Below are 26,752 nucleotides of genomic sequence, written 5' to 3'. Positions count from 1 at the left end.
TCTGGTTTTTTTCTTGTCCATTAAAATCCAATCTTCAAATCCATTAAGTCCATTAAAATTAGTCCACTCTTCAAATATAAACAGTGCTACATCTTCCAATATATCAGTAACAAAAGTCCAACTACCAGTATTGGATTTAAAGTCAATTTAGTCCTTATTATTCTTCAAAATAATGTCTTATATATGATCCACCAAATTTATAATTCTGTCACACTTGTTAACAAATAATATCATTTTTCAATCCTTAATACTCCATCTCTTATTCTATTTTTCTCATTACCTTATTTAATCAAGTTTTATCCTAAATAATTTTTATAAATTCAAACAATACCATTTAACTTTAATTCAAATTCTTCCCCATACTTCCATCACTTTATGCCAAACCTTAAAATTATTAATTCAAACAATACCATTTACATTTAATCCTAATTGTTTCCCCTATTTCCATCACTATAAATTACCAGGTATTTTATAACCATTTTTCATACATTCCCTAATAAAATATTTCTTTCTATTTTTATCAAGACTCTCCCAAATCAAACAATACAATTATTAACAATTTAACCATATATAAACCAATAACCTCACATTACAAGTTCAAACAAATTATCACTGGAGGTTTTTAAGAAAAGATTGGATAGCCATTTCTCTGGAATGGATTAGGATCTCCTGCTTCTGCAGCGGGTTGGACTAGAAGACCTCTAATGCCTCTCTCTCTCTCTTTTTTTTTAAAAAAAGGATGTTATTGATTTTCTATTGTTTACATTTTGTTAGTGCTTAATAAACATTGTGTTGTTTGGGTTATTCAATTTGCTTAACAATACAGATTACATTCTTAATCTCCATCGCTTTTTTCCCCAACCACTTGTAAATTAAAGTCCATGTTTGACAATATTCTGTGTCTTCTTTCTGTTTGATCTTCAGGGTAAGTCTGTCCATTTCTGCACAATCTAGTATCTTCCTCATTATCTGTTCGTCTTGTGGTGTTTCTTCATTTTTTCAATATAGCAATAGCAATAGCACTTACTGTAGACTTATATACTGCTTCATAGTGCTTTATAGACCACTCTAAGTGGTTTGCAGAGTCAGTCTCTTGCCCCCAACAATCTGGGTCCTCATTTTACACACCTCAGAAGGATGGAAGGCTGATTCAACCTTGAGTTGGTCAGGATCAAACTGTTGGCAGTGGGCAGAGTGAAGGAAGGAAGGAAGGAAGGAAGGAAGGAAGGAAGGAAGGAAGGAAGGAAGGAAGGAAGGAGAAAAGGAAGAGAAATAGGACTAGCAATAACACTTAGACTTATATGCCGCTTCACAGTGCTTTACAGCCCTCTCTAAGCGGTTTACAGAGTCAGCATCTTGCCCCCAACAATCTGGGTCCTCATTTTACTGACTTCGGAAGAACAGAAGGCTGAGTCAACCTGGAGCCTGGTGAGATTTGAACTGCCAAATTGCAGCAGCTGGCAGTCAGCAGAAGTCATCTGCAGTACCGCCTTTTAACCACTGTGCCACCACAGCTCCTGTATATTGTGCAAATATAATCCTCGCTGCTATTAAGATGTGCAATATTAAATATATAGTTTGCTTATCAAATTTTTGTGATATTATACCTAATAAAAACAGTTCAGGTTTAAAATCTACATGTTTTCCTGTATCATCTTTTCTAACCACTTGTGTATTTTTGCCCATTTTTTTTATTTTTTTTGCTTTTACACAAGTCCACCACATATGATAATGTGCCCTCCAATATCTCTTCTAACTCTGTTGGTTTAACAAAATGAAGGACTGGGGTGACATGATAGCAGTCTTCCAATATTTGATGGGTTCTGACACAGATGAGGGGCTCAACCTACTCTACAAAGCACCCGAGGGCAGCACAAGAAATAATAGGTGAAGATCATTTAAAAGAGAGATCCAGCCTGGAGCTAAGGAGAAATTTCTTGACAGTGAGAACAAATAATCATTGGGATGACTTGCCTCCAAAAGTTGTGGGTGCTCCACCACTGGAGGTTTTCAAGAAGTAATACAGCTTTAGCTATACAATTTGGGATGAACACCCTTTGAATGGTGTGGGAGTAGGGAAGGATTTCCAGGGAGAGAAAAAATGGAGACTACAAGAACCATTTGCACTACTCAGGTGACCCTGAGGAGACAAATGAACCACAAGTGCTTCAACGACCCTCTAAAAAGATGCAAATGACCAGCTGCCTGCAAGGAATATAACAATAACAATAATAACAACAACAGAGTTGGAAGGGACCTTGGAGGCCTTCTAGTCCAATCCCCTGCCCAGGCAGGAAAACCCTACATCATCTCAGACAGATGGTTATCCAACATTTTCTTAAAAATGTCCAGTGTTGGAGCATTCACAACTTCTGCAGGCAAGTCGTTCCACTTATTAATTGTTCTAACTGTCAGGAAATTTCTCCTTAGTTCTAAGTTGCTTCTTTCCTTGATCAGTTTCCACCCATTGCTTCTTGTTCTACCCTCAGGTGCTTTGGAGAACAGCCCGACTCCCTCTTCTTTGTGGCAACCCCTGAGATATTGGAACACTGCTATCATGTCTCCCCTAGTCCTTCTTTTTATTAAACTAGACATACCCAGTTCCTGCAACCGTTCTTCATATGTTTTAGCCTCCAGTCCCCTAATCATCTTTGTTGCTCTTCTCTGCACTCTTTCTAGAGTCTCAGCATCTTTTTTACATCGCGGCGACCAAAACTGAATGCAGTATTCCAAGTGTGGCCTTACCAAGGCATTATAAAGTGGTATTAACACTTCACGTGATCTTGATTCTATCCCTCTGTTTATGCAGCCCAGAACTGTGTTGGCTTTTTTGGCAACTGCTGCACACTGCTGGCTCATATCTAAATGGCTGTCCACTAGGACTCCAAGATCCCTCTCACAGGTACTACTATTGAGCAAGGTACCACATATACATCCTTCCCTTCTGTCAGAGCGGAAGAAGCTTCTTGGATGAGAAGTGAAATGTTTTAAAAAAAACAAAACCAAGGAAGTCAAGTCTTGGGGTTTGTATAACTGAGAAAAGAATCCGGAAGTTTCAGTTTTGGGATAATGTCAAGGTTCCAGAAAAACTTCTGCATGAAGTTTTTTTCATGCAGAAGTTTCATGCACTTCTGCATGAAAAAAACTCTGAAGCCATTGTCTTTCAAAGTTCTTTACTAGCATAAGGAAACTGGCACACGATGAGTGAAAACCCTGACATCAAGTTGAAAAAGCTGCTGAAAAAGCACCTTTGGGTGACTCCAGCAATGGAGCACCCACAACTTAAATCTGCAGGTTTTCTGCTGTAAATGATCCCAAAATCCAAACTACCTGAAAAGCAGCGTGGTCCCCAATTTCTTGATTTGTATTACTGCAACATCCTTGAAGTTTTCCTGGGTGCATAATGTAGAGATAAAGCTTGGTTTTTATTATCTGAACCTTTTGTCAGCTGTGGCAAATAATCAAAGCTATGCCTGCTTCATTAGTTGCTCAAGTGCACCACCTTCAGGCAGAACCATGTAGGTACAGATTAAGGAAGTATGGGGGGGGTCAGCAGAAACCAAAATTGAAGTTTATTTTGATTTCATTATCGGGACAGAAAAAACCTAAAGAGCAAGCAGAAACAGGAAGCTGATGGACAACTGATGGATAGCGCAGTGATGATTCATGGTGAATAGAACTCGCCACTGAGTTAGGTAAAGGTAAAGGTTCCCCTTGCACATATGTGCTAGTCATTCCTGACTCTAGGGGGCGGTGCGCATCTCCGTTTCAAAGCCGAAGAGCCAGCACTGTCACAAGACGTCTCCGTGGTCATGTGGCCGGCATGATTAAATGTCAAAGGTGCAGAGAACGCTGTTCCCTTCCCACCAAAGATGGTCCCTATTTTCCTACTTGCATTTTTTACGTGCTTTCGAACTGCTAGGTTGGCAGAAGCTGGGACAAATAACAGGAGCTCATCCCATTACATGGCACTAGGGATTTGAACCGCTGAACTGCCGACCTTTCGATCGACAAGCTCAGCGTCTTAGCCACTAAGCCACCGCGTCCCTTATATGAGTTAGGTATAGTACCAGAAAAATATAATAAGGGGAATTTGTAGTTAATGTTGCATGTTTTGACAGCAGCAAGAATTCCATTTGCACAGTATTGGAAACATGGGGAAAGGCCAAGAGAAGGAGATGTAATTAAAAAAATATTAGATTTCACAGAAATATTCTCCTATTTTGGGTTGCAGCCCAGACGAGCACACAGCCGCTCTCCCGAAAAGGTTCTCCATCACTGGTCTAAGATTTCAAAAGTGTTTTTGGGATGATCCAGCAGGGATGTTCTTGCATTCCGAGAAAATCTGAACTTCCCACCCTCCAAAGAACCATAGAGCAGAAATGAGCAATCGGGATCTCACAGGTTTTATGCAACTAGGAAGTTAGCAACTCCTAGAGACTTTGGCAACACCCTGTTGGGTGTTAGAGAGAAATTGACAGTCATGATGAGTGGCGTTTCCTGTTTATTTCTAAGAAAAGAAACGCAGGAAACAAACCAATGGTTGTTGTGTTAAGACCCTCTGGAACGCACCACTCCTATTAGCCTTTTCATCCAGATCACATTATGTCATCATCACCTTCTGAAGAAACATGGAAACACTGAGAATTAAACCAAGATTGGAGGTTTTTTTTAGGATATGTATCCTACCATTGGGATCCAGCCCTTCCTTTGGTAAACATATGAAGAACTGTTGCAGGAACTGGATATGTCTAGTCTAGAGAAAAGAAGGGCTAGGGGTGACATGATAGCAGAATTTCAGTGTTTATTCTCCAAAGCACCTGAAGTAAGACAAGAAGCAATGGATGGAAACTCATCAAGGAGAGAGGCAACCTGGAATTAAGGAGAAACTTCCTAACAGTGAGGACAATTCATCAGTGGAACAGCTTGCCTCCAGAAGTTGTGGATGCTCCAACACTGGAGGTTTTCAAGAAGAGACTAGATAACCATTTATCTGAAATGGATTTTCTATTGTTTAGATCCTGAAGATGAAACTCAAATACTTTGGCCACCTGATGAGGAGGAAGGACTCCCTGGAGAAGAGCCGAATACTGGGAACGATGGAGGGCAAAAGAAGAACGGGACGGCAGAGAACGAGGTGGCTGGATGGAGTCACTGAAGCAGTCGGCGTGAGTTTAAATGGACTCCAGAGGATGGTAGAGGACAGGAAGGCCTGGAGGAACATTGTCCACGGGGTCACGATGGTTTGGACATGACTTCACAACTAACAACATTATTGTTTACATTTTGTTAGTGTTTAATAAACATCATGTTGTCTGGGTTTAATTTGTTTAACAATACAGATTACATTTTTAATAGCCACTGCTTTTTCCCCCCAACCACTGGTAAAATAAAGTCAAGCAGGGGGTTGGTTTAGAAGATCTCCAAGGTCCCTTCCAACTGTATTATTCTATGTTTGGGGGTGGGGAGGGAATTGCTTCACACAGCCATGAAAATTACAGCAAATAGTACCGGCAACCCTGTGAAACGCAACCCGATGGCTTTTTTGTGATAACACAAACCTATAAACTCAATGAGAATGATTGGAAAACACCTCTGTGTCCAGTTCACAACAGCACTCTGAAAAGGCAAAGCACATTTCAAATTTCAGTCCAGCTGAAAGTTAGCATGACTTTTCGGCATCACAACTTACGAGCCAAACCCAGAAAGAGGTGCCAAGGTTTCAACACAGAATGAGATTTCTGGTGGAGAAAAAACAAAAAGAGACGTTTTAATTCCCGCTTAAAGAAAACAAGTCAAAAGAGTTTTTCTTCTACAGGGAAACTCTAAACCAGGGGTAATCAACCTTTTTATATCTACCACCCACTTTTGTATCTCTGTTGGTAGTAAAATTTTCTAACTGCCCACTGGTTCCACAGTAATGCGCCGAGTTTCATCATCTGCGCATGCCTCTTCACATCGTAGATTGAGGTTGGGGCGCTGGCTACCAGCTCTGCTTGTCTGTTACAGCTGGGTGGTGTGGGGGGAGATGCGCAAGCTATTCTGGGATGAGGCTCTTTTGTTTGCGGTCGCACTATAACGCCATTTAGTTTCACCTAGGTAACGTGAACTAAACTTATGCGCGGGCGATACAAATAGTATATTTTCAGAAATTTAAATTGTCACAGGGAATTTTATGAAAACCTAACGAAAATGTTTTTAAATAATGCTATGAATTTTTTTTTTTAAAGTCAATTAAATTAAAAAAAAGGAAAGTGCTTCAGTATTGGACAAAACCCCTACCGCCCACCATGAAAACTGGAACGCCCACTAGTGGGCGGTAGGGACCAGGTTGACTACCACTGCCCTAAACCAAGACTCTTTCCCCTAACTTCACAACTTTCTATTCCACTTATAACTTATTTATAATAGGTTGATTTATAAAAGTTATTGGCTATCCATCTAGTATACAATGACTCTGGACAGAGATGGCAAATTTACTTAATTGTGCACAATCGGTTTCAGTTGAAAATTGTTTAAATTCAATCCGATTAACTTGGTCTCTGGTTTTACAGATGGTCCTCGAACTATAGCAGTCCAGTTAGTGACCGTTTGAAGTTACAATGGCACTTGAAAAGTGATTTGTGACCGTTATTCACACTTATGACGGTTGCAGCATCCTCATGGCCATGGGATCAAAATTCAGAGGCTCATATTTATGACGTTTGCAATGTCCCAGGCCATGGGATCCCCTTTTGCGATCTTCTGAGAAAGCAAAGTCCATTCGCTTAACAACTTGGCAAGAAAGGTTGAGAAATGGGGCAAAACTCACTGAACAATGTCTCACTTAGCAACATAAATGTTATCAGTGTAATTATGAACCAGAAGAACAAGTCAGCCAATGGGAACTGTTTTATTGCTTTAGTGCAGGGGTCTCCAAACTTGGCAGCTTTAAGACTTGTGGACTTCAACTCTGGGAGCTGAAGTCCACAAGTCTTAAAGCTGCCACATTTGAAGACCTCTGCTTTACTGCTTCTGTGATTATATAGATTCTGTGCTTCTGGTTTCTGAGTTCTGGTTCTGGCGTCTGCTGCATGGGTATTGTATACATCAGGGGTCTCCAACCTGCATGGGTATTGTATACATCAGGGGTCCCCGACCTGCATGGGTATTGTATACATCAGGAGTCTCCAGCAAAGCTGGCTGAGGAACTCTGGGAGTTGAAGTCCACAATTCTTAAAGTTGTCAAGGTTGGAGACCCCTGGTATACATGCATCATGCTTTATATTACTGTAAATAAAGACATTTCTTTTATACATGAATCCTGCTGAGTTGTTTACTTATGTGCTGGTTGGATTGGTGCAAATTCTAATAAATGCTGGGCTCCATTGTGGTTGTAAGTTGAGGATTGCCTGTACATAAATTAAATAGACTTGTGACATTTTCTTTAAACCAACTATGGAAAAACGATCTCTCCGTGATTAGAATTTGATTGCTAGGCAACTGACTTGTAAGTCGAGGACTAGCTGTATTTTCATCAGCATCAGTGCTCTTTCTTAAAACTTTGGGGTTTTTTTTCCTTTTTGCTAAAAAAGCCTTTCTTAAAAGTTATAGAGATTCTGAGTCCTCCAGGTCCTGGTTGTCCCAAAGATGCTTTTTTTTTTTCAAGAGGCAACTGGACTTTCTGATTTTTTCTTTTGAAGATGTTTTGCTTCTCCTCCAAGAAGCTTCTTCAGCTCCGACAGGATGATGGGGAATGGAAGGATTTATATTCCTTGCAGACAAAGCTGGTCATTTGCATCCTTTTAGAGGGTCCTTGAAACACTTGGAGGTTTACCTGTGTCCTCAGGGTCCCCTTAGTGGTGGCTCCTAGTTCCTCTAGTCTGCAATTTTTCCCCTGGAAATCCATTCCTTCTTCCACACCATTCAAAGGGTGCTCATCCCAAATTGAATAGCTAAAAGTTTATAGAGATTCTCAATTATCCAGGTTTCACAGATACAGATTAACAGAGTTGGAAGGGACCTTGTAGGCCATCTAGTCCAACCTCCCGCCCAAGGAGATCCTACAACATTTATGATGTCTCTCCTTGAGAGCCTCCAGGGATGAAGCTCCCACAACTTCCGAAGGCAACTTCTGTTCCATGGGTTGATTGTTCTCACTATCAGAAAATTTCTCCTTATTTCTAGGTTGAATCTCTCCTTGTTCAGTTTCCATCCATTGTTTCTTTTCCTGCCTTCAGGTGCCTTGGAAAATAGTGTGACCCCCTCCTCTCTGTGGCAGCCCTCAAATATTGGAAAACTGATATCATGTCTCCCCGGTCCTTCTCTTCACCAGACTTCACCAGACTAGTCAGGCCCAGTTCTTGCAACCGTTCTTCATTTATTTTAGCCTCCATTCTCCTAATCATCATTGTTGCTCTTCTCTGCACTCTTTCCAGAGTCTCAACATCTTGTTTATACTGTGGTGATCAAAATTGGAAGCAGTATTCCAAGTGCGGTCTTACCAAGGCTGTGTAAAGCAGTACTAGAACTTCATGTGATTGTGATTCTATCCATTAATCATAAGTCAGGAGGGAAAATCTATTGGCATGCTGCTGTGTGATAAGGATTGGCTTTGTGTAAGCTTCTGTTTAATAATACTGTGGCTTTTGCTGTTGGTGCTTTTAATGATTAATCTATGCTAATTGCTTATATGTCAGACTTCATTAAGAAGAATCTGTATTAATTGGATGCTTTTATCTAATGTTCCCAGCCAGTTTTAAACATTTTCGCAATGTTTCGCACAGCAAGAAATTGCAATATTTTTTTTGCCCTGGTTGTACACCTGATTTATCCAGCTGTGTGAATACATTCACCATGGTCTGTAAACTACGATTGATAAGATGGGCCAGATGTGGCTTGTTCAATCAATGTACTGAGTAAATCCTGTCCTGGAGTACAAGGGAAGTAGATTGCAGGTTAAAAGCTGAACAGGGGTTCAATTCTCGATAAAATTGTTGTCTAGAAGGATCAGGGGCCATAGATGCAAACGTATCCCACATAAAATGGGATTAAGCCGGTTCAGACCGGTTTGGGTGAACTGCATGCTAATTTTACATCTGGGTCGCCAAATCAGTAGTTGCAATGACTGGCTGGCCCCACCCATCTTGCTCCTCCCTTCCCAGGAGTCTCCACACAGCCTGTTTTGAATGCCAGGTAAGTGAGGCTCTGCGAGTGCGAAAAACAAGCCTCCCAGAAGTTTCAGAAGTCCGGAAATGGTCCCGTTTCTGGCCTCCGGAGCCCAGGAGAGACCGTTTTCGCCTTCCCAGAGGTTCGAATAAAGCCTCTGGATCCTGGGGAGGGAGAATAACAGGCCTCCCGGAAGTTCTGAGAATCCGGAAACGGATAGGTCCTTTTTGCCCTCCCAGAGGCTTGAGGAAAGCCTCCGGAGTTTGGGGAGGGCAAAAACGCCCTCCCCCCACAGTGCAGGAGGCAGAGTAGGCCACGGCCACCATGGCCACGCCATCCCAGCAACCAGGCAGAGAACTGGTTGTTAAAATTTTTGAATCCCATGCCTGCCTTGATGCGTAAATTAGACTTGGGGGAGAGAGGTTTTGGGATAGAGGGAGGGAAATTCTTTTCCTAAACCAATTTGGACAGAGCGAGAAATGTTTTTGTCAGATATGCAGAATAAAGAGCAAAAGTTTAACAAAGAGAGCTCCAACTGAGAATTAAGGAGAAATTTCCCGACAGTGAGAACAATTAATCAGAGGAAAGGGTTGCCTTTAGAAGTTATGGGTGCTCCATCACTGGAGATTTTCAAGATACTGGATAGCCATTTGTCCGGAATAATGTCTCCTGCTTGAACAGGAGGGTTGGATTAGAAGACCTACAAGGTCCCTTCCAACTGTTATTCTATAATTCTATATTTAAGGTTGGATGTTATCAGCCACCTGGGGCTGTGGCATAGGACATCTCAAATTAGCTAAAAGTATTTGTGCTGCAACAGAGTGCATAATGTTTGAATGGAAGGAGAGCACCACCGTGTGGTCTTCACAATATTAGTCAAATGAGGACTGAAGACACTCCTTCTCCTCTTAGTTGATCCAGGCAGGGATACAGGTGGAGCAAAAGGGAAAAAATGATTGGCTTCTACAATGAATACAATGGCTTAACAGAGATTCGTAGAGTCCATTAGCTCAAGAAGAATGATTCACTTCCAATTCCATGATGTTAAAAAAAATATTTAAAAATCCCAGAATTGAAAGGAAGCTGATCAAGAGGAAGCTGAATCACCAAGTAAGTTGGTGACTCAACTGGAGACTCCAACTTGAAATGTTAGAAGAGTTGAAGGCCATCAAGAAGGAAGTGTTATACGGTAGATGGTGGAGAGCAAGACAATTTGGGATAGAGGAGGAAATTCTTTTCCTAAACCAATTTGGACAGAGCGAGAAATGTTTTTGTCAGATATGCAGAATAAAGAGCAAAAGTTTAACAAAGAGAGCTCCAACTGAGAATTAAGGAGAAATTTCCCGACAGTGAGAACAATTAATCAGAGGAAAGGGTTGCCTTTAGAAGTTATGGGTGCTCCATCACTGGAGATTTTCAAGATACTGGATAGCCATTTGTCCGGAATAATGTCTCCTGCTTGAACAGGAGGGTTGGATTAGAAGACCTACAAGGTCCCTTCCAACTGTTATTCTATAATTCTATATTTAAGGTTGGATGTTATCAGCCACCTGGGGCTGTGGCATAGGACATCTCAAATTAGCTAAAAGTATTTGTGCTGCAACAGAGTGCATAATGTTTGAATGGAAGGAGAGCACCACCGTGTGGTCTTCACAATATTAGTCAAATGAGGACTGAAGACACTCCTTCTCCTCTTAGTTGATCCAGGCAGGGATACAGGTGGAGCAAAAGGGAAAAAATGATTGGCTTCTACAATGAATACAATGGCTTAACAGAGATTCGTAGAGTCCATTAGCTCAAGAAGAATGATTCACTTCCAATTCCATGATGTTAAAAAAAATATTTAAAAAATCCCAGAATTGAAAGGGAAGCTGATCAAGAGGAAGCTGAATCACCAAGTAAGTTGGTGACTCCAACTGGAGACTCCAACTTGAAATGTTAGAAGAGTTGAAGGCCATCAAGAAGGAAGTGTTATACGGTAGATGGTGGAGAGCAAGACAATTTGGGATAAAGCAGTTTCCTTTTTACTTTTCCAGAGAGTAGAGATCTGGCATTTGTGACGTTGAAATTGTGATCTTTGTGGACTGACTTCAGAAGACAAGTTTAGACCAGTGCTTCTCAACTGCGGCAACTTGAGAATGGGTGGACACCAACACTCAGTATTTGCCATCTAACATGGATGGACCTCAAATTCCCCAGCCAGCATGCTGGTTGGGAAATTATGGAAGCTTAAGTCCACCTATCTTCAAGTAGCCATGGTTGAGAAACGTTTAGACATTATATGTGGGCTCTGTGGGTCTTAGGTCCTTGTGATGCATGAAGATAGCCTTACACAGGTGAAACCTGAATATATATTTTGTACAAATGCGTATGTGGATTTCTGGGATATCAGTGACCAATTCACTTTTCTCCTTAGTGGGAGCCATATTTTGGAACAAATTACAATGACAGGAAGCAAGTATTTTACTGAAGTTTAGGAAGGGGCTCAAAAAGATTTATTTCCCAAGGCCTTTTAAATGCTGTTCTGGCTTATATTTTATTGGAAGGTATGTTTTTATTGGCTCTTAAGCTGCCTGGAGCCACTAAAGGAGTCAGTTAGATGGTTCAAGTAAATGACTATTCCACCATCTGAGTAATGTTGTGCTTTTAACTGACACAACTGTGGGCCACTTCACAAAATATTAAGTGGTTGCCATCTCCAATGGTTGAAATATTGAAAAGTCCCATTTTCAGGACACAAAAATTAACACCTTTCCTACCTTGTTAGGAAGAGATAGGGTTCTTTTTTAACTTTTTTTTAGTCCTGTCTTTAAAAACATAGTTTACCTGAAATTCTACCCCATTTCTGAAAGACCAATTTATGAGTGAATAAACATTAGGAGGGGGGACGGGGACAATAGTTTCAATCCCCCCTTAAAACAGAATCCACTATAAATGGGAGAACAATTTGATAAGTATGCAATGCTTCCTCTCTGCTTCTCTAATTGAATAATTTTTTTCCTGAACATTCTCCCATTTTCCCCAAACTTAGGTTTTATGTACTGTTTGTGTCTTCTAACAAAATAATTTATATCCTGCCTTTTCACCAATGGCATTTCAGGTAACTCTAGATGCAGAACATACATTAGGAACACTGCTTCAGCTAAAACCCTAATTTGGTTAGGTGTCTTTTATTTTGTGGATTAAAAGATTCAAAGTCCGAAAGGACATCAGATTGAGGCGTAACATAAAAGGTTCAAGGCGAGCCAGGCTGGGGTCCTTTTGCGTTTGGTATGAAAACATAGGACACGTTTATCTGTTTTCCTGAAGGTGAGGTGAATCAGAAGTCAGTCAAACTTGCTTTCTTCTGCCTCGGTTCAATTCAGATACGCTGCTACTGTTTTTTTCACCAACAACCAGAATCCCAACTAACAGCTGTTCAATTAAGGCAACTGGGTTGCTATTACAGGCAGCGAAAGCCTGTTCCTCTTTAATAAAGGAAGTTTGGTCCCCAAAACTGTATTTTGCAGTCAGCAAGGCCTGCTTGGATCATAAATCAGGTGGCTTTTTATGCAATTATACAGCAGGAAATGCACAAGACCCCTAGGCTGTGGCTGTGCCCATTCAACCTCCATATTTGCAACCCTCCTCCATAAGGCGACCGATTGGCCAAGAATAGGTTCCTCATTCCTGTTCTAGAGGCTGAAGATGTGGTCCTACCTGATCAGTTTAGTCAACGTCTATAGAAGACAATCACATTAAACTCACAATGCTGCACATCTGCGCTTTCCCCCAGCAGAAACAGTACCTATGGGTGTCCCCCTTGGTGCCCATGAGAATCCCTGCTTTTTAAAAATTGTTCAGATGAGATGAGATCCTGGCATGTTGTGAGGCGCCAGTCCTTAGCAGGATCAAATTTATTTCTAGGGCTGGTAGTAGCCTCTCTGGCCTGCAATGCTAGCCTGTTATCCTCCCTTTCCAGGAGGACAACACTGGAGGGGATAGCCGTTAATCAGCCTTGAGAAAATGCACCCTCCCCCTTTAACAATTAGCAGCATCTCAGGTGGGGCTTGGTACTTGCAGGCAGTCACCAAGATAGAAGTAAAGCATGTTTAGACCCAAGAATCATCTTTTTTAAACGAGCCCATAATCCCTTGCTAGGTGGAGTCTGGGCAACTGAATGGAGCCGAGTGTTTACTGGCTGGATGCCCTTCCTGTCACCAATACAGTTTTGTTCAGCAGATATATTCTCATTGTGCCCACAGAAATATCTGCCTCTATCTAGGATTGAACACACAGCCTCCTGATTGTGAGGTGACAGCTCCACCTCTAGGCCACCGCACCACTCTTTGGACCTAAGAATGTTTTTCTCAAAAATTAATCTGACTGAAGCAGCCCTTTTCATAATCTCATCTAGCATTCAATGATTTGCCTCAACTCTAGAAACCCAGAGGATGGCATAAATTGTATGCTTCGGATCTACCTGCAACAATTATTTAGGCTGAACCAAAATGAGACTTAAGCTCGTAAATTTATTTAGGCCAGAAAACTATCTTAAAATTTAAATGCCGAACTATGAGCTTCAGTTACTACCTGTGTGGAGAAATCTTTTAGAAGGGAAGTGTTTTTTTAAAAACTTCCAAATCTTGCTCCAAATAATTATCCTTTGAAAGAGCCGCTTGATTGGGTATTTGAAATACAACTTTATTATGATCTAAACAAAAAGGAATGGGAATGACAGTAACAAACAAGATTTACCACTGAATACTGTGATGAGACTGCAGCAGTCAGATTTGTAACTCAAATGTGGAGTAAATTTGCAGTCCAAAACAGCTAAATATGCAGGTCCAAAAAATGAAGGAATTTTATTTTAACTGCCACATTCACACGCCAAACCCCATTCTCTCTTTCAGCATCCCAAAGATTAAAGCACATGTTCTGGTCAGCTAGAATAATAAAGTGGCAAACACGCTGCACCACTGACATCACAGGACAGTTGCCTATAAAACTAGACTTCTGACGCTGGGCTCCAGCTTCGTCTCCCTTACAGGTCGTCATCTTCGTCTGGCAGTGCAGTGGTCTGAGCAATCTGGAAGACGGGAAAAGAAAGGGTGGGTCCAACAGCTCTGAAAAAATCTCTAGGCCACAGGAAGGTGGCCTTAATGCCTTTTTTAAAAAAGGATTACCTGTAAATCTTGCTCGTACTGTGCTGCCAATGCTGGATCCATAACAACCTCCGGGGGCGCAAGAGCAGGCATGGCAACGAACTCCAGGTTGGGATCTCCAATGAGCTTTCTCGCCAGCCAAAGGAAGGGCTTCTCAAAGTTGTAGTTACTCTTGGCGGAAATGTCATAGTACTAAATGCAAAAGGTTACAGAAAAGGAACTGGAGTTAGCAGAGATTGAGATACCTGTTATCCTCTGCAGTGACTTTTTTTGCTCGTTTGACTTACTTTAAATCTTTCTATCACCCTAAGATAGGTGCCTACTTTTATTGGAATTGAGATTTCAGAGCAAGCAGATTCAAAGAGAAGAATCACTTCAGGAATCATTGCCAACAAAATGAAACATTGATAGAAGAGAATATTTTTAGCTCAGGATTGAACTGTGGGGGTCTTTGATGTTCTCTGAACTGGTTTTCTTGCAAACCTTTCATTACCAAAGTAGGTAACACAATGGCTAGGGTAGCACTGATGTTATCTAGCTGTGTAATAAAATGTCTGCATAAATCAAGTATGGTTATTATTTTGTTTCAACCACGTTACATAAGCTATAAAAAGGAAAGAGGGCTCTCCCCCAACACAAGAAGCACTTAAAAACAAATGTTTGCTGAATTAAAACTCAGAACTATAGAGCCCTTACGTTTGGTAATGGGGGCGGGGCCTGGTGCTTTCTGAACTTAGTTGTTTTCTTACAAACGTTTCCTTACCCAAACTAACTCACATCAACATTTGTGAGCTAAAAGAAATGCTTTGTTCTTACCTGCAGGTTCTTCTTCCTGTGAAAGACAATGGACTTTGCTTTGACTTTCCTGTCTTTGATATCCACTTTGTTGCCACACAAAACTATGGGGATATTCTCGCAAACTCGTACCAGATCTCTATGCCAGTTGGGTACATTCTTGTATGTAACCCTTGATGTTACATCGAACATTATGATGGCACATTGAGCTAGAAGGTAAAGCCATGGGTATTATTAGTCAACGGGATAGAAGTAGCATAATTTACAGTTCTAATATTAAAGCAATTTTTTATAAAAGCACTCCCAAACGTTTGCATTGTTCCTTCAACAGTATCCTAATCTTAATACAAATTTATTTTGATGTAGTGTCATGTTAAGTTTCAAAATATAGGATGCTCACAGGTAATAAATCTTGAATTACTATCATCTTTTAACATAAATATAATGAAAACACAATTCTAACATTTTGAGAGAAAACAGAAATGGGAACACTTAAGTTATTGACGTAGCATAGTTCTTTATTTCCTGTTCACAAATATTTGTTCAGACAATCTGTTTATTTACTAAATGTATATGATACCCATGTCACTCTTGAACTGACCTTGAATGTAGTAACCATCCCGCAGACCTCCAAACTTTTCTTGACCAGCTGTGTCCCATACGTTAAATTTAATGGGACCTCTGTTAGTGTGGAACACCAGAGGATGGACTTCAACTCCCAGAGTAGCTACAACCAAAAGAAATGTTAGTTGCTACACTGCATGTGAAGGCACAACACAAAGCTTTCAAGGATTATTTTTAAGTTATTTATCCATCTTGGACCTGTCTGCATCTTGTCCACAAATTGTTAATAAGCAACTTTTCTTTAACAGATATTTGCTTTTATTAAGATTTTTTCCCCAGCAGTTTGACCCCTTTTTCTCTTTTCACTCACCCCACCCCAATCCACCAAGAGATGAAAAGGCTAATTATGGCTCAGATGTCTTTTCAGCTCAAATTGTATGAGACCCTAGACCCTTTGAATATACAAACCATAAAATTATATAGATATCTAGCATTTTACACTCAAGTTACAGTTTACATCTGGTCCTCTGAAAGGTAAGATAGCTATCAAAATCATTTTACTGTGTCTAGATGATTTAAAATGGTTTACATACCTACATACTTCTTCTCAAATTCACCAGTCAAGTGGCGTTTCACAAATGTTGTTTTACCAGTGCCACCATCACCAACCAAAACAAGCTGAAATATTTTTTTTTAAAAAAAAGATTTTTAAGAAAATTGTTTTATGCTAATATTTTTTTCTACCAGTATCAATCTTACAAAACAGAAATATATACCAACTCAGTATGCTGTAATTGTTATAGAATAGTATAAAGATCTGGGGAAAGTTAGATGTAAATTTTTGTAGGCATGAAATTGGCTAGACTAGTAACTCAGATTCTACAATTAACCAGATGTATCTACAAACTATACATAAGCTATCTCATCTCTAGCTATCTATCTCAATAAAGCATTGATAATAAAAAACTAAAATATATTCAAAATTCATATATTCATTCATTCAAGTTGTGGCAACAAATTAGCAGAAAAACGTTTCTTGAAATAAAAAGTAACTGATTTATGTTTTCCCATTTTGATGTTTTATAGGCAAATTCATGTATTAATCTAAGGAAAATCTAAGCAAAAGAATGGTTTATATATAGGGTGAGCTATTAATTTTGCTTAATTTAAAACTTTATTTCCTTTCAATTTCTCAAAAGAACTAGAAAACTCACATCCAATTATTTCTATGTACTCAAAATAAATTATAAATTTTTCAATTAAAAGCATCCACCACTGTTTGGAATAGAATAGTGAATAACCACTATTTGGACAATATTAATAAAATTATAGTACATATGTGAAATGTTTTCTATATTCACAAATTCAATCCAACTTTTAAAAGTTTATTAATCTACCAAAAGCACTACTTTCACTCTCCAACAGGAATGCATCAAAAGAAACTCCTTCAATATAAATAATCAGAGATAACATGATTCATTAAAAATTACGTTTGGATAGCAATCTGACTCAAGTTGGGACTAAACTGTGTATTCCAGCATTAAAATCTACAAATACATAATAAGAAAACAGGCTTACAGTGTAGGCCACAAGCCTATTTGGAAATCAGATTGATCATAATTTACATCTGCCTTCTAAGAAACCATATCAAATTTCTAATCACACACTGTTAGCCTTCAACAGATTTAAAATTAATTTACGTTCCATCGAGAACAGGCATTTCTTTGAAGTGAAGTGGGAAAAAAAAAGGAAAAAAAACCACAGTCAGCCTAAAAAGGAGATCGCTATAAGCCAGAAAAGAATTCCTGTGGATTTGCAAACCAACAAAGAAAGCCTGGAGGCCCGGCTTGCTACGCAGGTTTCCTCCAGGACAAAATGCAGGTTTCCTCCAGGACAAAATCGTTAGAAAAATCCAGGTGAAAAGGAGGCGGCTTAGCCCTACCTTAAACTGCACTTGGGGTTCTCCTTGTGGGGCGGCCATGCTGCGTCTGTGGGAAAGAGCAATGCATGAGTGGCGAGGCGGCACTGCGGATGATCGTCTGCCCCCAAGGCGCGTGGGCTGGCTGGCTCAGCTCTCCATCCGGGTCGAGGAGGAGGAAGCAGTAAATGGCAGGCAGAGGGCTGGCTGGGTTTTTGTGTGTGTTCCCCTCCCCACCTTCCAGCCCTCATAAAAACAACAAGCACATACAGCCACATTCCACACAAAACTGTACAACCAGGAGCTTGTCAGAGATGGTGAAAAACAGAAGGCAGAGAAGGGAAAAGTGGCGCAGGGGAGAAGAGGTCCTAGTTGCAAAACCAAATCCAAATCACCTGTTTTCCTTTTTTAGGAATATGCCCCCCCTTTCCCAAATCTGAGGGCAAGAGTGTCCTTAGAGAAGGGCCCCCTTCCCCCTTTTTTGGTATCTCCCCCAAAAGAGAAAGTCTCACAAGTCAAGAGAAGAAGGAACCCCTTCCACCTTTCTTGGCACCCAAGGCAAGTCGGGGGGGTGGACAGAAAAGAGTCTCCTTTTCCTGGCATATCCCCTAAAGGAAAGTCTGGGGGAGTAGAAGGGATTTTACAAGGGGCTCCCCTCCCACTTTAATGTGATCTCCCCCTAAAGACAAAATTGGGGGGGGGGCACAAGAGAGCCCCATAAAGGGCCCCCTCTCTTTCTTGGCATCCCTCCCCCAAGGTAAAAATCTGGAGGGTAGACGAGCCCCCCCCCCTTCCCCTTTCTTGGGATCTCCCCAAAGTAAGAAATCTGGTGGATTAGAAGAGAGATTCCCCTAATACATTGCGGGGGGGGGGGAGTGTCCCTCCATTCTAGGTATCTCCCCTATAGGGAAGGGAGCAGAAGAGTGTTCCCCTAAAGAAGAGAGCTCTCCCACCTTTCTTGGGACACCCTAAATGAAAAACTCAGGACTGGGGGCCAAAACAGATTTTAAAAAAACCCCAGAAATAGGGCGCCCTCACCCACCTTTCTTGGCCATCCCTTCCCAAGGAAAAAGTCTGTGGGAAGGAATAAGAACCCCCACCCCGCCCCCAAAGAACACCTCTTTTTAACATATAAGAAAACAGCCCCTCCCTCACCTTTCTAGGCCTCTCCCCTTAAGAGGGAAAAAAAACACATGGAGGCTTAAGAGACTCCCCCCCCCGTTCCCAGAAAGGCCCTCTTTTTCCCATCATCCCCCTCCATCCATCATCCCCCACACCTTTTTTTTCGACTCACCTCCGAATAAAGGAGAGCGCGCTGCGTTTGGGCGCTCATTCCCCACCGCCTCACTCCTCCGCGCATGCGCACAGCGACCTCCTCGCGCTCTCCCCCCCCCCGCTGCCGCCGCCAACGGCCTCCCGCCAACCGCCGCCTCTGCCCCCCCCGCTCCCCGCGCATGCGCCTCAGGGGCCCTTCCACTCTTTCCTCGCGGCGGGGGGGGGCTCATCCGGAAGGCCTTTCCCGCCTGCTTGGGCCGTGTGGAGGTGGGGGTGGGGTGGGGAAAAAGGAATGAGAGAGGCGGCCTGGCCATTCCCGCGAGGTGGGTGAGCCCGGCCGCGGCCTTTATTTTCCCCTCGCTTTCGCCGGGGGGGGGGTGGTTTACCTTTCTCGGTGCGTCTCGTTCGCTGCTTGGCCTTCCTTCCTTCTCCGCTCGCGGCTGCCTCTATTACTAAGGGGGAAAGCGGGCGGGCTGTGTGAGGGAAGATGGCGGAAGCGCGCTCGTTCAAATCGCCCTGAAAGAAGCAGCAGCAGCCGCAGCAGCAGCAGCCGAGGGCGGGGAGCGCGCACGCCGGTGACGTAGCGGCGCGGGGGAATACCCAATCAGCGGGCGGACGTGTTTGCGTAGCTTCGGGGAGGGGAGGGGCTTGGCGTCACGCGACCGCGCCTGCGCGGTGGGGATTCCTCAGAAACTGGGCTCTCCGCCCGAGGCTCGCTCTTTCTCTTCCCTCGCTTGCGCAGGCCCGCCCCGCCTTTCTCGACTGCGCGATGGCGTGTGCGATGGTGTGCGCCTGCGCGATGGCGCGCGGCCGTTCTGGCGCGAAAAGGGAGTGCTCTTCTCCCCCCCTCCCTCTTCCCTGACTTGTGTGCGCTGCTATTTTAGATGTAAAATACTTGCAGAAAAGAAGGAAAATAATAATAATAATAAATAAAAAAAACAATGCAAAGGGCAATGGAAAAGAGCCATGGGCGCCAGCATGGTGCTTCTATCTTGCCACCCGGGTTGTCTGATTGCAAAATGAGGCTGTAGCTTGCTTTGGTGTGGAAGATGGGCTATGTAGTTAAGCATTGCAAAGTTGGGGAACAGGCCCTGCAGATGGGCTTGGGGGGGGGCTACTTTTTCCTATTCATGGGGTGGTTGATTGTGAGGATGAGTCGATCGCAGGCGGGTAGTGGCTGAAGACCACTATCTGAGGACCCAGATTGTTGGGGGGCAATAAGTTGACTTTGTATATAATATACAAATGGATGAAGACTATTGCCTGACATAGTGTAAGCTGCCCTGAGTCTTCGGAGAAGGGCGGGATATAAATGCAAATAAAAATAAATAAAAAATAGAAGACAAAACTCTTAAATATGATGCACACCGAAGATCATAATTTATACTCATTGATTTAAGTGTTTCTTTCTTGGGAATGCCTCAATTTGCCTCTTAGAGGTCAGTAAATAAGTTTGCATCATATTTCATTCCATCATTTTTACATTGTTCTGAAAGATTTTGTATCATTTACTTTTTTTCTCTTCTAACTTTGTAGAGTGTAGTACCGCAGGCTTTCTGCTGACTGCCGGCTGCCTGCAATTTGGCAGCTCGAATCTCAACAGACTCAAGGTTGACTCATCCTTCCATCCTTCCTAGGTCAATAAAATGAGGACCCAGATTGTTGGGGGTGATAGGCTGACTCTGTAAACCAGGAGTCACCAACCTTTCAGACCTCAGGGACCACTAAATTCATAATTTTAAATCCTGCAGACCACTAATATGACCTGCCTAATGACCCGGCTAGGTGAGCATGGCTTGGTGGTCATGTGACTGGGTGGGTGTGGCCAACTCGATGTGGCTCACGTGGCAGGGCACCTCGCCAGCCTCTACTCACCTCTCCCCTCCCAGCCACTCCTCGTCTCCCCAGGCTCCTTAGGGCCCCAACAGGAAGCAATTGTTGGAGCTAAGCAGCCACCACGAGAAAGAGTTGGCAAAACAGCTGGCTCAGTTCAAATTGCATCTGACCAAGAAGGAGGCTCAGCAGAAGCACCTCACCGAGGACTAGGAGCATAGGCTTTCCAAGCAGAGGGAAGACCTGCGGAAGTGCAAGGCCAGGTACCGGTACCTGGAGGCTCAGCGGGCTGAGATGGTCACCCAGTTTCAGGCCATAAGGCAGTCCCACTGGAACAAGGCCCTCCAGCTCTTGGCCACCAGTGGCACTTCCCTCCAGCCTTCACCCAAAGCCCCACACCAGGAGGCTGACGCAGACCCCCAAATCAGAATTTCTACCTCCCTCCGACCCACACAAGAAGACCCTGAAGGGGGAGACTCTGCAGCAACACAACCATTCATTACATGTATCCGGCCCAGGGACCGTACTTTAAGGACCCCTGATTTAGTGCAATATGAAAAATGCAAATAATTTTTCTCGCGGACCACCAGTGGTCCACGGATCACAAGTTGGTGACAGCTGCTGTAAACCACTTAGAGAGGGCTGTGAAACACTGTGAAGCAGTATATAAGTCTTAAGTGCTATTCCCCTTCCTTCCTTCCTTCCTTCCTTCTTTCTGTCAAGCCCCCAAGTAACGTCCCAAGAAATAAAGTCCAAGGCATCCTTCTTCCTTTTCAAATCCATTTATTAGGAACACATTACATTGGCAAGGACTTGGTGTAATTCTGACTCTGAACCGGATCCAGAATTACACTCAAAAGCAAAAGTTTGAAACTCCCCCCCCTCCCCCAATCACAATCTCCAATCAACTCTCAGTCCAAACAGTCTGGTGACTCCAAGCTCCACCTTCGGCCAGCTGCAGGCATTGTCTCTTCCCACGGGAAAGGAATGCCACCTAGACATAACATTCCTACTTTTTTCTTTACACACACACACACCCTATCAACAGTTAGAAAGTAGCGACCCAGAAATATTCGCTAAATTCAGTTACTGCAAGGTTGACTCAGCCTTCCTTCTGAGATCAGTCAAATGAGGACCCAGATTGTTGGGGGCAATAGGCTGACTCTAAACCGCTTAGAGAGGGTGGTAAAGCAGTGTAAAGCAGTATATAAGTCTAAGAGCTATTGCTATTTGTCCTCTTAGGATCCTCCATTAAAACTGAAATATTTTCTGTGGCAAGGCACCAATCCTGTTACAGGTAGTCCTCGTCTTACAACAGTTAGTGACCAAAGTTACAGTGGCATTGAAAAAAGCGACCGATGACTTTTCAGACCATTGCAGCATCCCTATAATCAAAATTATAGATGCCGGGCAACTGGTTCATATTTATGACAGTTGTTGTGTCCCAAGGTCACATGATCACTTTTTGTGAACTTCTGATTAGCAAAGCCAATGGGGAAGGCAGGTTCACTGAACAAAAGGATTTCTAACTTACCAACCGCAATGATTCACTGCAACTGTGGCAAGAAAGGTTGTAAAATAGGGCAGAACTCACTCAACAACTCTCTCACTTAACAACAGAAATTTTGGGCTCCATTGTCGTATGTCGAGAACTACCAGTACTTGATTTTTTTTGTTGTTGTTCTTTCTGCAGTTTCAAAAAGAGTAACTTTCACATGTAGCCTTATTTATTTTTTTTTCCTCACTGCTTCTCCCAATTTCTTTACTAGAAATGAGAAAAGAAACATGGACTGAAAGCAGGAATCATCTGTTCGGTTTTGCTAAATGAATCAGTCAACCCCAATCTATGTGGAAGAAAGTTTTAAAAAATGCAAAGGGTGCTGACGCTAGGTCATAACATGAATATTTTCGTTTTCATTTTGTAATGCCACCTCTCATTGGTAACAGCCGTTCTGGATGTCTTACAGCATGATAAAAAATAAAAAAAAAGTCCTACAATATGATTAAAATTAGAGGAATTAAATAGAAAAGCTAAAAAACTAAAATACAATGGGCATTCAATGTTTTTTTTAAATTTGAAGGGTTCATTGTTTTAAAAAAGCATCCCAAATATTTTAATAAGGGTTTTAATATCCCTAGCCATTTTCTCTTGCTCTGGACTAGATAACAAATTTGCATAGCTCCGCCTTTCTAGTGTCGGTGGCCACGCCCCATCCTTGTTCCCTGTACATCTCTAACGTAGTTATACCAGGGTTCACCAACCTTTCGGACCTCAGGGACCACTAAATTCATAATTTTAAATACCGCAGACCATAATATGATCTGCCTAATGATTGGCTGGGTGGGCATGGCTAGGTAGTCATGTGACTGGATGGGGGTGTCACTCACTTTGAGGGGTGCCCCATTGGCTCTACCTGCCCCTCCCCTCCCAGCCACTCATTGTTTGCCTACCTCCTTAGGGCCCCAAAAGGAAGCAATTGTTGGAGCTAAGCAGCCACCACGAGAAAGAGTTGGCAAAACAGCTGGCTCAGTTCAAATTGCATCTGACCAAGAAGGAGGCTCAGCAGAAGCACCTCACCGAGGACTAGGAGCATAGGCTTTCCAAGTAGAGGGAAGACCTGCGGGAGTGCAAGGCTAGGTACCGGCGCCTGGAGGCTCAGCAGGCTGAGATGGTCAGCTAGTTCGAGGCCATGAGGCAGTCCCACTGGAACAAGGCTCTCCAGCTCTTGGCCACCAGTGGCACTTCCCTCCAGCCTTCACCCAAAGCCCTGGACCAGGAAGCTGAAGCAGACCCCAAGTTGGAATTTCTGCCCCCCTCTGACCCGCACAAAAAGACCCCGAGGGAGGAGGCTTTCTGCAGCAACACAAATGTTCATTGCACATATCCGGCCCAGGCGCAATAGAATAGAATAGAATAGAATTTTATTGGCCAAGTGTGATTGGACACACAAGGAATTAGTTTGAGGATCCCTGATTTAGTGCAATATAAAAAATACAAATAATTTTTCTGCAGACCACCAAAAATTTTTCACAGACCACCAGTTGGTGACCACTGGGCTATATTATTTATTTATATATTTATTTTTTTCACAATGAATTTTATATGAGTTCCTCCGCCTGGATAGAACATGCATTTGCATAGCTCCGCCCTTTCTACAACGCCATTGTCCCTCCCTTGATCCCTGTTGTAATATTCCACATAGGATGCTCAAACGAGCTCCTTCGCCCCTCCCACTTCACTTGGACTAGATGTCACATTTGCATATCTCCGCCCTTCTTTTATAAGCGGCCGCGCCCCCTCATGATCCCTCAGTGATATTCCACCAAAGAATCTTAATTCGAGCTCTGTCACCCCGCCCTTTTCGCTTGGACCAGACTACATTTGCATAGCTCCGCCCTTCCTTTGTAAGCGGCCACACCCCTCTCCCCCCACTCCCCCGGTCTCTCTGCCCGCCTGGGTTCTTCGGCTTTATAACGGGAGGCGACGCCTGCGCCTGCGCACTGGGCGGCGGCCGGGCAGTGGTTGCCCTGGCATCAGCGAACGGGGAGGCGGCGGCCGCGTTGTGCCGCCGCTGGAGCCTCCCGGAGCCGGGATCTGCCTGCGGTGGGCAAGGAGCAGCAGAAACGCCTGGGGAGAACCGGCTGGAGGAACCCGGCCAGGATGAGGGACCGTCTGGCCGAGCTGGCATCGGTGAGAGGCTGAGGAGGCGGCGGCGGAGGGAGGGTGACCCTTAGGCAGGAACAGCCCTCTCCCCACGGGGGGGGGAGAGGCCAATTAAAGGATGCCCGGGCGCAGCATCCTTGCCTCCTGCTGCAACCTGGCGCCCGTTGCAAAGGATGGAGGATGGAGAAGACAGGATGATGGGGATGCTAGTCGCATGCCTTTAGAAAAAGAGCCCGCTTTCTACAATCCCATCGCCTTTTATTTTATTTATAAATTAAATTTATATGCCGCCCATCATCCGGTCCCTGGGCGGCTTTAGGTTAATCTAGCCCAGGTGTGTTTTTGTGCCAGTGAAACTTTCTGAATTTTTTTTTTTTAATCTCCCAAAGGCATTCGTTCACCCGCAGGGCAGCCAGCTCAGAACAGTCTTTGGTTAAAAGCAAAGGAAATCAAATAATAATCATTTTTTTAAAAAAAAATAGCGGGGCAAAGCAAACCCTCCTATTCCAAGGTTGAGGAATTTTGCAAAGATATATGCCTTTCCTACCGGCCGGTTGAGTTCGGCAGTCGCCTTCCCCTATTGTTAACCCTTTTCCTAAAAAAAAAAAAACCTTTTTTTTTTTTGCATGAAGTGTTTGCCTGTTGGTTTTTGGGATTTCTTTTTTTTTTTTTTTTTAAGCATTGATTTCTGCTGGCAATGGAAGACATTCGTTCGCTTTATTTTAAAACGGAACAAAGCGAAGTAGCCTAATAAAATGCAAGCGTTTTGTGTCGGGCTACCAGGCAATCTTATCCTTTCAGCAAAAAAGTTCCTGTAAAATCAATCTGTGTTTTGAAAGCATTGCGTTTTGTTTTGCTACTCGCTGGGAAGATAGAAAGAATCAAGGTGAACAAACAACTCAGAAGAAAAACACCGAAGTCTTTTCCCTCCTTTATTAGCTATGTTAGACTGATGGAAATTAGCAGTTTTCAAACCTTGGATGTGATAGAGTTTGGGCACCTATATGTGTGTGTGTGTTATTTTAAAAAAAGCGTCTTGCATCAATACTGTGCACTTATTGGTCTGTGCCTGTATTTAATTTGTCCACATTGCTAATTAACATTTTAATTGCAATTTCAATCTTCTATGTGCTTTGAGTTCTCTTGAAGAGGAGAGATTGTGTCTGTAAAAGAATATTTATTTAAAGCTATACCTGCCATACAGAGGTATGTATAGACAAGTAGTCCTCGACTTACAACCACAACTGAGCCCAGGATTTCTGTTGCTAAGTGAGACATTGCTAAGTGACTTTTGCCCCGTTTTACGACATTTCTTGCCATGGTTGTTAAGTGAATCACTGCAGTTCTTAAGTGAGTCACACAGTTATTAAGTGAATCTGGCTTCCCCACTGACTTTGCTTGTCAGAAGGTCGCAAAAGGGGATCATGTGACAACCCCACCCCCCACCCCACCCCCCCCGGACATCGCAACCATCATAAATATGAGCCAGTTGCCAAGCGTCCAAATTCTGATCACACATCCATGGGGATGCTGCAGTGGTTGTAAGTGTGAAAAACGGTCACAAGTCTCTTTTTTCAGTGCCCTTGTAACTTTGAACGGTCACTAAAGGAATGGTTGTAAGTCGGGCACTATCTGCAGTGTACATTTGTGCATACATCTGAATGCCTGCATCTATGCATGATACAGCCATGTTTTTGGGTAATGGTTTTTTTTGTTTGTTTTTTTGAGGATTTGAAGGAATTTCCCATGACCCATAACCAGGGGTGGGCTACTGGGGGTTCGCAGGGGTTCGGGAGAACCTGTAGCTAAGATAGAATAGAATTTTTATTGGCCAAGTGTGATTGGACACCCAAGGAATTTGTCTTGGTGCATACGCTCTCAGTGTACATAAAAGAAAAGATACGTTCATCCAGGTACAACATTTACAACACAATTGATGATCAATATATCAATATAAATCATAAGGATTGCCAGCAACAAGTTATAGTCATACAGTCATAAGTGGAAAGAGATTGGTGATGGGAACTATGAGACGATTAATAGTAGTGCAGATTCAGTAAATAGTCTGACAGTGTTGATGGAATTTTTTTTTTATTTGCATTTATATCCCGCCCTTCTCCGAAGACTCAGGGTGGCTTACACTATGTTAGCAATAGTCTTCATCCTATTTGTATATTTATATACAAAGTCAACTTATTGCCCCCAACAATCTGGGTCCTCATTTTACCTACCTTATAAAGGATGGAAGGCTGAGTCAACCTTGGGCCTGGTGGGACTAGAACCTGCGGTAATTGCAGGCAGCTGTGTTAATAACAGACTGTCTTACCAGTCTGAGCCACAGAGGCCCCATTATTTGGAATTATTTGTTTAGCAGAGTGATGGCCTTCGGGAAAAAACTGTTCTTGTGTCTAG

General features: G+C 42.8%; 2 protein-coding genes across 3 annotated transcripts in view; one reads left to right on the top strand and one right to left on the bottom strand.

Annotated features, from left to right (window-relative positions):
* Positions 1-13,809: 13,809 nt before the first annotated feature.
* On the bottom strand, positions 13,810-19,431 carry RAN (RAN, member RAS oncogene family). The gene is made up of 7 exons (XM_058158496.1): positions 19,230-19,431; positions 17,593-17,638; positions 16,244-16,328; positions 15,688-15,813; positions 15,108-15,295; positions 14,313-14,483; positions 13,810-14,215 (listed from the first exon to the last, which is right to left on the bottom strand). The coding sequence occupies exons 2-7, from the start codon at positions 17,629-17,631 to the stop codon at positions 14,171-14,173; spliced, it is 654 nt and encodes a 217-aa protein (XP_058014479.1). The 5' UTR covers positions 17,632-17,638; positions 19,230-19,431; the 3' UTR covers positions 13,810-14,170.
* Positions 19,432-24,149: 4,718 nt separating this feature from the next.
* STX2 (syntaxin 2) overlaps positions 24,150-26,752 on the top strand; it is a 29,315-nt gene continuing 26,712 nt past the window's right edge. Inside the window, exon 1 of one of the 2 annotated variants that reach the window (XM_058158494.1) lies at positions 24,150-24,367. In XM_058158494.1, the coding sequence (XP_058014477.1) occupies positions 24,338-24,367 (30 nt within the window). In that variant the 5' untranslated portion in view covers positions 24,150-24,337. The remainder of the gene's footprint in view (positions 24,368-26,752) is intronic. The other variant, XM_058158495.1, reaches the window with a different exon arrangement.

This window comes from Ahaetulla prasina, chromosome 15 (genome assembly GCF_028640845.1).
Source record: "Ahaetulla prasina isolate Xishuangbanna chromosome 15, ASM2864084v1, whole genome shotgun sequence".
NCBI classification, from domain to species: Eukaryota; Metazoa; Chordata; class Lepidosauria; order Squamata; family Colubridae; genus Ahaetulla; species Ahaetulla prasina.
This window is presented reverse-complemented; position numbering and strand designations above follow the sequence as displayed.